Source organism: Ylistrum balloti, unplaced genomic scaffold (assembly GCF_031769215.1).
Source record: "Ylistrum balloti isolate Yb309-2 unplaced genomic scaffold, AGI_CSIRO_Ybal_v1 Utg369870, whole genome shotgun sequence".
In the NCBI taxonomy this organism is placed as follows: domain Eukaryota; kingdom Metazoa; phylum Mollusca; class Bivalvia; order Pectinida; family Pectinidae; genus Ylistrum; species Ylistrum balloti.
In genome coordinates this window covers 150797-164454 of record NW_026782013.1, presented here as the reverse complement: position 1 = coordinate 164454, position 13658 = coordinate 150797, and the positions used below count along the sequence as shown (strand labels likewise).

The following is a 13658-nucleotide window of genomic DNA, read 5'->3' as shown; positions in this document are numbered from 1 at the left end:
GAAGTAGTTTACAGGAAATTGGAAAATGACCATTTACTATTTACAGATGGTGGCGGATGGCGGGTGTTTTGATCTGTGATAAATGATCTCCTGATGCCATCAGTACCGGTGTAGACAGTATTCTGGAATGATGAGTTGTAACCAAGCAGAGGTAAACTTTTAAAACAGTCCTACTGTAAATTTCTATATCTTGTGCAAGTTCGTTTCAATAGATCTATATTCCATACCAATAATATATTGCTGTTGAACTGCCATCGCCTGGACACAAGATTTATGGTTAAATCGACACAGCTGATAATCGGCCTTCAATTTATCTAAGTATATATTTTGGGAGAGAGTGTCAGAATAATAAAGTAGTATTGGTCTGAATATTAAATACATGTATACATTTATAACGGTATGTATATCATGATTCCACAAAATGGCCTTGTATACAACAAGCAAAGTGGGATATAGTGAGACATTGTCTGTCTATCCTCCACACTACCGATGTTGAGCCAATAAAATGGAGTTGTTAATCAGATATGCGAACTTTGATCTCTTAAAGGATAATATACCCCATAAAACATCAATCCCAAACTGAATTGTGACATTTAATCTTGTCCTTAGTACGTCCTATTTATGCCAGATTTTGTAATTATTCCAGATGTATACAAACAGTACTGCAAGATTTAAATCCCAGTAAAGCAACTGGACACAGAGGGGTAACCCAAGATCTTGTTTGCTTCATTTTTATTTTTTTTTTTAATTTCATCAAAACTTAGTTTGTTTGCTTAAAGTTAGACCAAAGAGCTGTAAAATCTACCTTTCATATTCCTCCTCCTTTCAAAGAAATGTAATAATTCCAAATATATCCTTTGGGCACATGTGCATAAGGAGCAAGACATCCTCAACTTTCTCCAAGAGTTAGGGAATTTACAATCTGTATAATTTGGATGTTCAGACTTATAATAATAATAATAAATGACTTTATTTAAGAGTCGATAACACTTTGAGTACAAGACTCTTCTAACAAGTGGTCGACAGTAAAATGTACAATATATACAACATTAAGATTACAACATCACATATGGTATAAAAATCACAAATATCACAGTAAACTAGCATAATCATGAAGGACTAAGATGTACATCAATAAAACAAATGTAATGATAAAGGCACATAGTGAAAACGGTTATAGAGTGACTAATAATATAATAAAAGGACTAAATTAGCGAGGTTTTGTAAGGGATACAGGACTGATAATTAAAACAATTAATTGGCAACATTCATAAAGGTACCATATTATCTTAGGGCTGAAATAAGACTGGCATAAAAATGTGGATCTAGGTTGGTAAATTGGAGATATTTTCTGGAAACTGATTCCACAAAGTTGGTCCAGTATATAGGAAGGAATTTCTAAACTTTTCAGATTTGTGTTTAGGTATGATATAGTTACCAGCAGTAGATGGACATCTGTGTGGTTTGAAATATTAATTCATAATATAATTTTTCAGAAGTTGCAATACTTAAGTTAATTTGAATTGTTAGGAATGACCCCGTCCCAAATTTAATTCTATAAAAATTGGACTAGAACAACAATTACTAAAATTGTTCAATACAAACTCGTTATTATTCTTGTTTTATTTTTATTTCAGTTATTGGCAAAGCTTGTGCATATGAAGAAGGAACTAGCAAGAAAAGAGAAAAAACTTAAGGTATTGGATCAACACTGTAAGATAGATATGAATAACCTTGCATATAACATACACATGTAAAAACTGCCCATGAAAATAGATTATCTAAGTCTCATAGTAATAGTGATAGAAAAAAAATCTGCATACATATATATTAATCTTTTTACTTACTGGATATAATATTTGATTAGTTTGAAGTACTTTGTGATGTAATGGATATATCAGACAATTTTATTAAAAGATGAATTTAACTCAGGTAAGAGCATGACAAATTATATTAATATCACACATTTTTAGTCAGTAAAATGCTGTCTAAAGTCAAGTCACAGTACATGCTGTTGTAGAGGGGATGACCATTCATAATTACTAAACAGTTACTAGTTACTATCATGATTTATTCAAAACTTAATTTCATTTGATATTATATCTATTTTGTATTGTATTTTGACATTCTTATTGAAGGAAAGACAAATGAAGAGATGAAGTTCATAATTTCTTAAAGTTCAGTCAACTCTGAGCTTGTTCAACTAAAGATTTTTTATAGTATTGATTATTTATCCTGATAACCAGCTGATTATTAAAAACATTGTGATTACAATCAAACAAGGGACATGGACTATATTCTTCATTTGTTTCTTCCACAGAAATGTGCTCGAGCAGCCTCTGCCAAGGAGTATGTAAAAAGGCGGTTAAGAGAACAAGAGGTACTAGAAGGGAAGACTGATATGCTTCACGTGACCTCTGACACTTGTCTTCCTCAAGTCTCTTCTGATACATGCCAAACCAATAAGTCTCCTTGTCAAAGGTCAAGCCACAGTACTGTTTTAGTGGGACTGACCAACCCTGGCTACTACACAATAGCCAAATGTTCAGACTTGTCAGTTGAACCAGGAGCAGCATGTAATACTAAGCAGTCCATTATTGGAGAGACTCACAGATCTACTGGAGTATCAACAATCCAAAATGATATTTGTCAGGGACAATCAGAAACAACTGCCATTGAACTGGCTGACTGTTCTGACAATTTTATGCAGAAAAGACATCTTGTTAGCACTGACAATTCTGACAAAGATGGAAATGTGGAAATAGTTTCTGTTCACACAAATAAGTGTTTACAACCTGATAAGCAAATATCTGAAGAAAGTGGCAAATGTTTCTTTGACAACAGAAGACAGGATGATGGGGTCTCTGCTGTAAGTAGTAGTTATAGTATCAATTCAATAACTGAGATTCCAAGAAAAGAAACTGACGAAACCTTAAACTGGAATTCTTCAAGTGAATCAATGTCTAGTAATGAACAACAAAGTAAGAGGTCTTTATCACTTAAACGGAGAAGGAACACATCAAAGTGCATGGTGGATACATCAATATTAAACAAAGACCATTCAGTTAACCTTTCTCAGGACCCTGAATGTGTGCAGAAAACACAACAGAACATTGGTAGAAAATCAACAAATACTACTGACTGTTCTATGTTCAAAGATGAGAAGAAAGATGTTGCATTAAAACAAATAGAACAAATTAACCCATTGAAGCAAAAACACCCTGTTGGGAAGCTGAAGGAAACAAAACTAGGGTCAGAAAAAAGCAGAGTCAAGAGTAAGTGTGTGAAAAGAAGGCGAAGGACAATTGGAAGAATTCTGGATATTGAATTGGAAAAGGAAATAGATATCTCGGGATCTTCCCAAAATAGTGAGGAGTATGAAACTCTGCGGTTAATACAGCAGAGCTATCGATCAGGGGTAGACTACTCTACCCGACATGGTAAAACTCATAATCTCCCTTCAATGCTGTCTTCAATATTCCAGTACTTCATTGACGAAAATCGGCGACAGAAAGATTGGAGTTATTTTAGTCTTCCAGAGGATCAGTTTGGAAGAATGATGCAGAAGCGTTTAAATCCAATGACAGAGGTGAAATTTGAAAACACTCATCAGGGAAATCAGAGATTTGAACCTCCAATTGCAGAATCAGGATCAAATTTCATGGAAACTCCGCTGGATTTTTTTCCCATGGATAGTAGGGTAAAGTCAACCAATCATCTTACAGAACTGAAAATTAAGAACAGTTTTAAAGCTAAGGAATTGGAGAGTAGTGAAGATTTTTTGTTATCTCATCATCATGATAAATCTACTCCTGGAGTGTTTTTACCTTATTCCTATACAGGAGATGTAAATGGTAACAAAATTGAACCTATCACTAAAGAATCACCTCTTGTACCAGTATCAGTGGACTGTCCAGGTCTCTGCCCATGTGACCATGCCAACCAGGAACACAGCAAAGACTGTCTTAAAACAGATTTAGATCATTTGTGTAAAAAAGAACTGTCTGTGAACTCGGACAGTTCAGTATTTAACAATGAAGTCACATTGTCAAGGAATTGTTTTAAGAGCCTAGAAACACCCAAGCGTGGAACAGAAAGCTACAGTGAAGAATCTATTACCATGTCACCTGCCTTATTTACCTCTCCACCAAACAGCCTGGAAACTAAGGATTCTTCCTCTTCTAGAGATTGTGGCTCACAGGATAGCCAGATCAACAACCCTTACAGAGTAAATAAAGGCGAGAGGCTCAAACACCTCGGCTGTATACAGGTAATCACAAATAGATCAGGGAAAGATCCCCCAATACATTGGCTATATAGAGTAATCACAAATCAGACCAGGGAAAGGTCCCCCAATACTTTGGCTATGTAGAGTAATCACAAATCAGATAAAGGGAAAGGTCCCCGAACACTTTGGCTATATAGAGTAATCACAAATCAGACCAGGGAAAGGTCCCCCAACACTTTGGCTATATAGAGTAATCACAAATCAGACCAGGGAAAGGTCCCCGAACACTTTGGCTATATAGAGTAATCACAAATTAGACCAGGGAAAGGTCCCCCAATACTTTGGCTATGTAGAGTAATCACAAATCAGACCAGGGAAAGATCCCCCAATACTTTGGCTATATAGAGTAATCACAAATCAGACCAGAGAAAGGTCACCCATGGCTATATAGAGTAATCACAAATTAGACCAGGGAAAGGTTCCCCAACACTTTGGCTATATAGAGTAATCACAAATCAGACCAGGGAAAGGTCCCCCAATACTTTGGCTATGTAGAGTAATCACAAATTAGACCAGGGAAAGGTTCCCCAACACTTTGGCTATATAGAGTAATCACAAATCAGACCAGGGAAAGGTCCCCCAATACTTTGGCTATATAGAGTAATCACAAATCAGACCAGGGAAAGGTCCCCCAATACTTTGGCTATATAGAGTAATCACAAATCAGACCAGGGAAAGGTCCCCCATACTTTGGCTATGTAGAGTAATCACAAATCAGAAAAAGGGAAAGGTCCCCCAATACTTTGGCTGTATCAAGGTAATCACATATCAGACAAAAAGAAAGTCCACAAACTCCACGGCTGTATCCAGGTAATTACAAATCAGAAAAGGGGAAGTCCTCCAACACCTCAGCTGTATCAGGGTAATTACATATCAAACAAGGAGAAGTAGTCAAGCATACATGGACTCCACACTGATATGAAAAACAAGCTGATAGAAATTAGGCTTATCAACTATGTGAAGTCAATCTCATGTAAAGCTAGTGAGTGAGGTGCCTCAATCACTTTAGCTTATCAAGGTTTTAAATTATATTGGGATGAGCACATTGAAGTATCCTTATAGAAGGCAGCATTATGTTTTGGTAATGCTGTTATAATTCTTTTAACTCTCCTTATTCAGATTTCTTTGATAATCTGAGATAATTGTCAGTCTATATTAAGACCAAGACAATTACTTATAAGTGCCAGTTTGCAAACAATATTGTGTACATGATATCTCAGGGACCCATTGACAGATTTAGTTCATATTCACATTATACTTTTAATTGATTAACACCTCAATAGATTTAAGATCAGGAGAAAAAAGATAGTGAGTAGTGGAATATATCTATGTGAGTCCCTGGTCACTTTGTTGGCTTAATGGACCAAATGTTTTGATATTTGGCTTGTATGTTCCCGAGATGAAACCTGACTAAATTTGCGAAAAGAAATGACCTTAACCTATGTTCAATCTCATGGGTCAAATTTAAACAACTTCTTCTCATGGACTGAAAGGCCTAGAGGCATGCTATTTGGCTGGTATATCCTTAGGATGAAGCCTGACAATGTTTTGCAAAAATAAATTACCTTGCTTCATATTCAGGGCAACAGGGGTCAGATTTGTCCGGAATATTCCTAGGATGAAGCCCAACAACATCAGTTTTTATTGTAAATGAAAATGTATTTATTGTTGCAGTTATCACAGAATGAGTCCCTGAGGTGTGTTGCTGCTTGTTGTATACAGATCATTCGTCGCAGGACTGATGTATTATTATGTATTGGCCAATCAACAATGAGTCTATGGAACCAGAGGGGAAACACATACATCTGTGTTAACACATGGCAGCTTGAACAGGTACTTATAATCTAAAGTGGGGTCTACCATAGCTCAGACAGAATCATTGTCAGACTAATGCAGCCACAAGTGAAGATCTGAGGTGTGTGATGTGATGATCACTTGTCAGGACAGTTGGTACTTCTCAGGAAGCTAGAGGTGGAATCCTTCAGTAAGACACTTTACCCCAGATGTTCTTGAAAGCATGCTATAGGCCTTCTACATGACGTTCAGTAAGCTGCTTCAAGGAGTCCCCATCTGAAGACAATCCTGGCCTATCATATGCATAATTATAGAGCAACAGGGAGAAAGTCCTGTTCTCTACATACTGAGCAAAGACAATGTTGTAGATGGCTTATTATGTTTGACTGATATCTAAATTAACTCCCTTCCTTAACTGAAGACTACAAATTTATGGAGAGCTACACCTACATTGTACCATGTGTTGTATAGAACTATATGTACAGTAACCCACTTCTTTATTCTAGGATTACAGATCTGTGGAGAATTATACCTACATTGTACCCTGTGTTGTATAGAACTATATGTACAGTAACCCACTTCTTTATTCCAGGACTACAGTTCTGTGGAATGCTATACATACCCTGCTGTGTTTAGGGACAATTTCTGTTACTTTGTGGTTGTACTGCGTGGTACTGAATGCTCTGTTCATGTGGTTCACTTCAACGCCAGAAAAGACAAAGCAGAGCTAGTGCAGTGTTTAACAGGAAATAGGTAAATATGGATCCGTAGACCTGAGGTTCAGGTTAAACCCAAGTGTATCTGTATACTTTCCTTTTGTGTAACACTGTCTACTGGGAAACAGGTAAATATGGATCCGTAGACCTGAGGTTCAGGTTTAACCCAAGAGTATCTGTATACTTCCCTTTTGTGTTACGCTGTCTACTGGGAAACAGGTAAATATGGATCTGTAGACCTGAGGTGCAGGTTAAACACAAGTATATCTGTATACTTTCCTTTTGTGTTACGCTGTCTACTGGGAAACAGGTAAATATGGATCTGTAGACCTGAGGTTCAACCAGTCTTTTTAAACAATTACAACCCTGCAAATAATTTATGGTGATGTTGCACATAAATCAGCATTAAATGATGCAGTATTTTTATAATGTGAAGGGGTACATCTGCAATTGTTCTTGTTTTGAAATATCTAATCTATGATATACTCATGAAATGTTTATTTTCTTGTACATGTCTTTAATTGATGTTATGATATGGCATCAATATGTTTACCATGTTTTAGTGTAACTGCCTGCTGCCTCAATGTAGAAGCTTTAGCCGTGGGCCACACTGACCATGATACTACTAAAGTGGTCAAATATTTGGTGGACAGTGATGGTCAGCTGATATCACAACAGGAATTTGACCACTGCTCAGACAGTTTGACTACACCGAAGCGTTTGATGCTGGTGGAAAATCTCCCATCAGCATTAGCTCTCTGGTCCTCCAATAACACATTAGTGCTATGGTATGCCTATAACTTTATGCTTTAAACTTATAAGAATTTAGTAATGTGAAAAGCAATGTATCAGTGATAAAACTAAAGGTGACTACACTGTCATTCTCCCTCTTAGTCTCCAATCAGTACTAACAGAGGTGACTACACGGTCATTCTCCCTCTCATTCCCCCATCAGTACTAACAGAGGTGTCTACACTGTCATTCTCTTTCTCAGTCCCCCACCAGTACTAACAGATGTGACTACACTGTCATTCTCTCTCTCATTACCCCATCAGTACTAACAGAGGTGTCTACACTGTCATTCTCTCTCTCATTCCCCCATCAGTACTAACAGAGGTGACTACACTGTCATTCTGCCTCTCAGTCTTCAATCAGTACTAACAGAGGTGACTACACTGTCATTCTCTCTCTCATTCCCCCACCAGTACTAACAGAGGTGACTACACGGTCATTCTCCCTCTCATTCCCCCATCAGTACTAACAGAGGTGTCTACACTGTCATTCTCTTTCTCAGTCCACCACCAGTACTAACAGAGGTGACTACACTGTAATTCTCTCTCTCATTCCCCCATCAGTACTAACAAAGGTGACTACACTGTCATTCTCCCTCTCATTACCCCATCAGTACTAACAGAGGTGTCTACACTGTCATTCTCTCTCTCAGTCCACCACCAGTACTAACAGAGGTGACTACACTGTCATTCTTCCTCTCGGTCCCCCATCAGTACTAACAGAGGTGACTACACTGTCATTCTCTCAATCATTCCCCCATCAGTATTACTACTATTTTAGCCTGCAATCTATATCGTATCAGACAGTGAAGGATTAACTTTGTTCTGCAAATGTATCTTATCAGGCAGAATGGGATATAGAATTTGTCTGCAGATATAGAATTGACAAATTTTAGCTCACTTGGTCCAAAGTGATGCTTATCATGCGTTAATTTCTCAAAAACATTACTTATCTGGGACTGAGAGAGATTTTGATCAAATTTGGTCAGCAGCAACATTGAGGGAAGGAGATTTTGTATAAATGGTGGACCTGAGGGACAGGGCTGAATAGGGGAAGTAGAGCAAATTCTTCTCCTGAATGCATACCAAGATTCTGTGCCAATTTCTTTTGAAGCTACCTTTGGTAAAGGGAAATAAATATTTTGTATAAATGGTGGGTATTGGTTACCTGGGACAAATCCTTTAAAATCTGTCTTCTGTAGGAATATCTGAATTCTATCTCAGTTTATTCTAAAGCATCCCTAGGTGAACAGGTCTCAAATTTGTATAAATGATGGGTCACAACCCCTGGGACTTGAGAAGAAGGGCCAAATTCAAGAAACAGAATAACTTCAAAATTCTTCTTCTCTAGAAAGACCTGGAATCTGTCCCACTTTGGTCTGATCATCCTTGGTTGAAGGGAAATCAACTTTGTATAAGCAGTGGGTCTCAGCCTCCTGGTGCAGGAGGGTGGGCCCAATGGGGAAAATGCAGCCAATTCTTTAAAATTCTTCTTCTGTAGGAATGCTAGGATTCTGTCCCAATTTGTCCTGAAGCATGATATGTGAAGGGGAATCACTTTGATATAAACAGTAGGCCATGGCCCCAAAGGATAGGCGATGCACATACCATAGGAAGAAATAGAGCAATTTCTCTAAAATCCTTTTTCTGAAGCAATGGTAGGATTCTGTTCCAATTTGATCTGATGCGTCCTTTGGTGTAAGAGACTTTTGTATTAATGGTTTATCTGACCCCTGGGGCAGAGGGGTAGGGCTAAATTAAGAAATATATATAAATCTTTAGAATTCCTTTTCTTTTAATTTGGATAAAGCAATATTAGCCAGCCCAATCCAGGTGAGCAAAACAGACTCTATGAATCTCTTGTTATTTTCATATCACTTTATTCCAGGAATATTGAAACAGGGACACTGGTATGGACACTTGAACTTTCAATGACCTGGCCTGAGGACTCCACATTAGTCTCAGTACAATGGCAGCAGGTCAGTATATTAGCCAGCATCAATTTCCATTCATGCTATTATTTCGAGTAATTTACAGTAATGAGATATTCATTTATTTCAAATTGTAGTTTGCCATGGATTTTTTTGTCAGCATTATCTCTGAATTAACAGAGTGATGAGTAAAAATGTGGATATACCAGTAATAGACATATGGCTTATTAAGTTGTAGTGCTGGAAAAAACTCAATGCTAAAATAGCTATTGCAGATTAATAAGTGTATTACATATATAGCATCCAGTTCATTAAGTGTATTACTTTACCAGGAGTATTTTTTGCTGTCTTTGCTTAATGACAAGAAATCTGATGATGCTGGTGTTCTATTGGTGATAAACCCAGAGACAGAAATAAGCAAAGAATTGGTCCACTATTCTGCCATTATGTGGGAGGGGTGAGTATAGTAAATATATATACTATCATCATTCATTATGTAGGAGTAGTGAGTTATAGTAGATTTATCATGCTATATATTGTCTCTAAGTGGGAGGGGTGACTTAAAATAGATTTATCTTACTATATATTGTCTCTAGGTGGGAGGGGCGAGTTATAGTAGATTTATCATGCTATATATTGTCTCTAAGTGGGAGGGGTGACTTAAAATAGATTTATCTTACTATATAATGTCTCTAGGTGGGAGGGGCAAGTTATAGTAGATTTATCATGCTATATATTGTCTCTAAGTGGGAGGGGTGACTTAAAATAGATTTATCTTACTATATAATGTCTCTAGGTGGGAGGGGCGAGTTATAGTAGATTTATCATGCTGTATATTGTCTCTAGATGGTAGGGTGAGTATAGTAGATTTATCATGCTATATAATGTCTCTAGGTGGTAGGGGCGAGTTATAACAGATTTATCTTACTATAAAATAATGTCTAGTTGGGAGAGGTGAGTTATAGTAAATTCATCCTGAGTTACGATAGATGTATCTGCTTTAGACTGTATAATATATTCTATTGATATGGGTGAATTCACATCTTTATATTGTGATTACAGAGTGAAGTGTGTTGGACAGCTGGATGACCGAATTGTTGCCACAGACTACAGAGGCCAGACTTGTGTGTGGGACCCTTACACTGGCCACCTGGCATATCAGTGTGATCCCTCCACAGGTATCAAAGGTCTTGGCAACTATTGGAGGAAACTCATCACCATGTTCACCAATTGTGTACACATCTTTAAGTGACATCATTGTGTACACATCTTTAAGTGACATCACTGTGTATACATCTTTAAGTGACATAACTGTGTACACATCTTTAAGTGACATCAACTTTTTCTACAAATTTCCACTAGTCATAAATAACTTAGTGAATTGTGACCAAATTTGGACTGAACCATTATAAGCAGTGGGTCTGGGCACCTGGGGGCAGTAGGGGTGAGGCCCAGTGGGAATCTAGACATGTAGTGTGTTGTTTGCGTAGATATTTAGAATGTTGTTTCCAGCAGTTTCGATGAAGCAGTGGGGCCTATTTTTGTGCATACATCTTTCATTTACATCACTAACTTAAATTTCAATGTACACTTCATTTAGTGACATCACTATGTAATGACAGGCAATATGTGAACATCAAGAGGTTTAAAATCACCTCTAATTAGTGGTATTATCATACTCCAACCATTAATGACTACCAGCATGCAAGATTTAAATTATTAAGTAAATCCAAATTAAGTGTTTTGGGACCAGTCTTTTCTTGTGCATCAGCTGTTATTGCTGTCCTGTGTTTGCAGTTGTTATTGTTTTGCAAACTGTGTCCAGGCAATCATTTAACAAGATAACAAAACCTGTTGTCCTAATTTCATATTTTGTCTCTCTTTGTACTTGTTCTGTGAAATATATCTACTTTCTTCTTTGATTAGATCTGTGATAATTTGTACAAGTATTGAACAATGTTCTTGTTTAACACAATAAAATTTATTGTTAAAGCATTAGTCATTGATTTACTTCAATATCATTGTGTAGATTTCGGTAACTTATCAGTCACCGAGCTATTATAGTGAACTGTGGTGTGGTGTTGGTTATCCAACCATTTTCTTATTCTGTTAACAACTTCTGATGGTTGATATAAGCAGCCAGTTGCTGCTGGGTATTTTTTTTTTAATTGGAGAAAAAAAATCAGCAATTTTGATATAAATGTTGTATATAGCTTGTCACATGGATCGCTGAGGACAGTTAAGACAGTGATCTAGAATATGGCTAGGGTCCCAATTTCACTTAAAAATCTGTGGACCTAACAATTCAGTCCTGTCTACTTTCTGTTATGTGGTTCTAAGTGGCAACATGCTTTTGAATAAGGCTGCTAAGGTGGTCCACTTAAATGTGGCTGGGTCTATAAGAGAACCAAATACAACTCCTGAGTGACTCTCTTGTCTGGGTCAACTTCTTTCCAAATGGACGCCATCTTGAATATGGTAAACCTCAATATTCCAGGCATTACAATCACTTTCGCTCTCCACACCCCTGGAAAATTTCATAGCAAAACTGAAGGCACAAATGAAGTAATTTCATTGGCTCCAGGAGAAAAAAAGAAGACCAATTACAGGCTGATATGCTCCTTTTGAAGATTATAAAGGAGAGAAATCCAACTTCAAAGTCATTACAATTCTCTACCGTTATGCAACCTTGTAATTCGTCTGATGTACATCAAAGGATCAAACTACAGGCAGTCTTTTTGTGTCCACTAAGTGTTGCACATGGAACTTTTGATTTTTCCATAACATATTTCATGGGTGCAGAGAGCGAAAGTGATTGTAACCCCTGGAGTATCAAGGATGGAAAATGGTTAGGACCTGTATTAAAATCAGGGCTATCTGTGGACTTAATACAAATAGTAAAAAGCCTATCACATTAAAACTTTCTGTTAAAAATACCTTAACAAGTTTAATGCAGCAGCTATGGAAGTTCAGGAAAAATAATCTGTGGACTTGATCAAAAACAAAAAAATATATAAAACCAAATATATACTCAGCAAGCAGAACCCAGGCATTGTGTAAACACAGCTGTGGCCTGCATATTAGTCAATTATTTAAACCCAGAAGTGGATAGAATATTTCATATGCAACCTCAGGTAAATCCCTAAGGTGTGTGGTTCAACACTCCCAACCCAGGGCAATATGTTTCACAGGAAGCTGAGAAAGGGATTGGTCTGTGTTGTTGTGGTTGTCTTTGGGTGAGACACTTCAAACCCATTGTTCTGGATGGCATGCCTCACGTTTGTTGATCAGTAAGTTAACCACCAGCTTTTGCAAGGAGATCTGCCTCAAGATGACCCTGGCTGTTCATGGGGCAAACAATCAAAATGCATACTTACAGTAGATGTGCCTCAAAGAACAGCATTTGCTTTAAAGAACAAGAGAAAACTACAAAGAACAACAATGGCTTTTATTTCATTCTCTCATTATATTAATGCCATACCATTCAATGTGTAATCTTCATCATTATACTGAACAACATTTGTTACAACTCTGTACAATGTACCAAAGTTCTGTACTACATTACATATAGCTTAGGTCCCAAGTCCTTGAAGAACTTCAGATATCTCAAATTCAGTGTTTAATTTTGAAAGTTTTTGTCAAAATATTGCTTGATATCATATCAGTACATATTTTGAATATGGACTATTTCTCCTTATTTACGACAGATGCATCCAAATATTCATTTCATATCAAATTAGAAATTGGTATCAAAAGAATATTTCATGATCATGGATATAATTTGTTAATCAACACAAACTGACAAATCTGTTATGGTTGGTATGTACATCCTATAAACAAATACTGACAGCAAAGTCATTATTATTCATCCTGATTAAGACTCCACATTAACATCAACGAACGTTATCCCAAAAACTGTTCATTGTTTGAAAATATTTCTGTTCAAATATGATAAATATCATATTCAGACTGGCAATGAATAAACATCTTTCATTATCGAGGTATTCACAACAATGATCTCTACACATAACACAAAAGTAACATTGGTACATCATCACAATCAACAAAACAACAATAAACATAGGCACCCCTGTAATTCAAGTCTGGTAATATTAAAACATGTATTCTACCGTAACAC

At 36.8% G+C, this 13658-nt stretch overlaps 1 protein-coding gene across 1 annotated transcript; it reads left to right on the top strand.

Moving 5' to 3' along the window:
- Nucleotides 1–97: 97 nt before the first annotated feature.
- LOC132545989 (uncharacterized) lies at nt 98–10941 on the top strand. The gene is made up of 10 exons (XM_060209677.1): nt 98–151; nt 1638–1697; nt 2321–2536; nt 2711–4270; nt 5963–6121; nt 6675–6835; nt 7362–7586; nt 9478–9568; nt 9853–9977; nt 10583–10941. The coding sequence occupies exons 1-10, from the start codon at nt 128–130 to the stop codon at nt 10770–10772; spliced, it is 2811 nt and encodes a 936-aa protein (XP_060065660.1). The 5' UTR covers nt 98–127; the 3' UTR covers nt 10773–10941.
- The last annotated feature ends 2717 nt before the right edge of the window (nt 10942–13658 follow it).

Excerpts from the sequence above, each read along its gene's own strand:
- LOC132545989 (XM_060209677.1), top strand. The coding sequence starts at position 128 with ATGATGAGTTGTAACCAAGCAGAG. Across the intron at positions 1,698-2,320 it reads GAAAAGAGAAAAAACTTAAG|AAATGTGCTCGAGCAGCCTC; the intron begins GTATTGGATCAA and ends TTTCTTCCACAG. Across the intron at positions 6,122-6,674 it reads ACACATGGCAGCTTGAACAG|GACTACAGTTCTGTGGAATG; the intron begins GTACTTATAATC and ends TCTTTATTCCAG.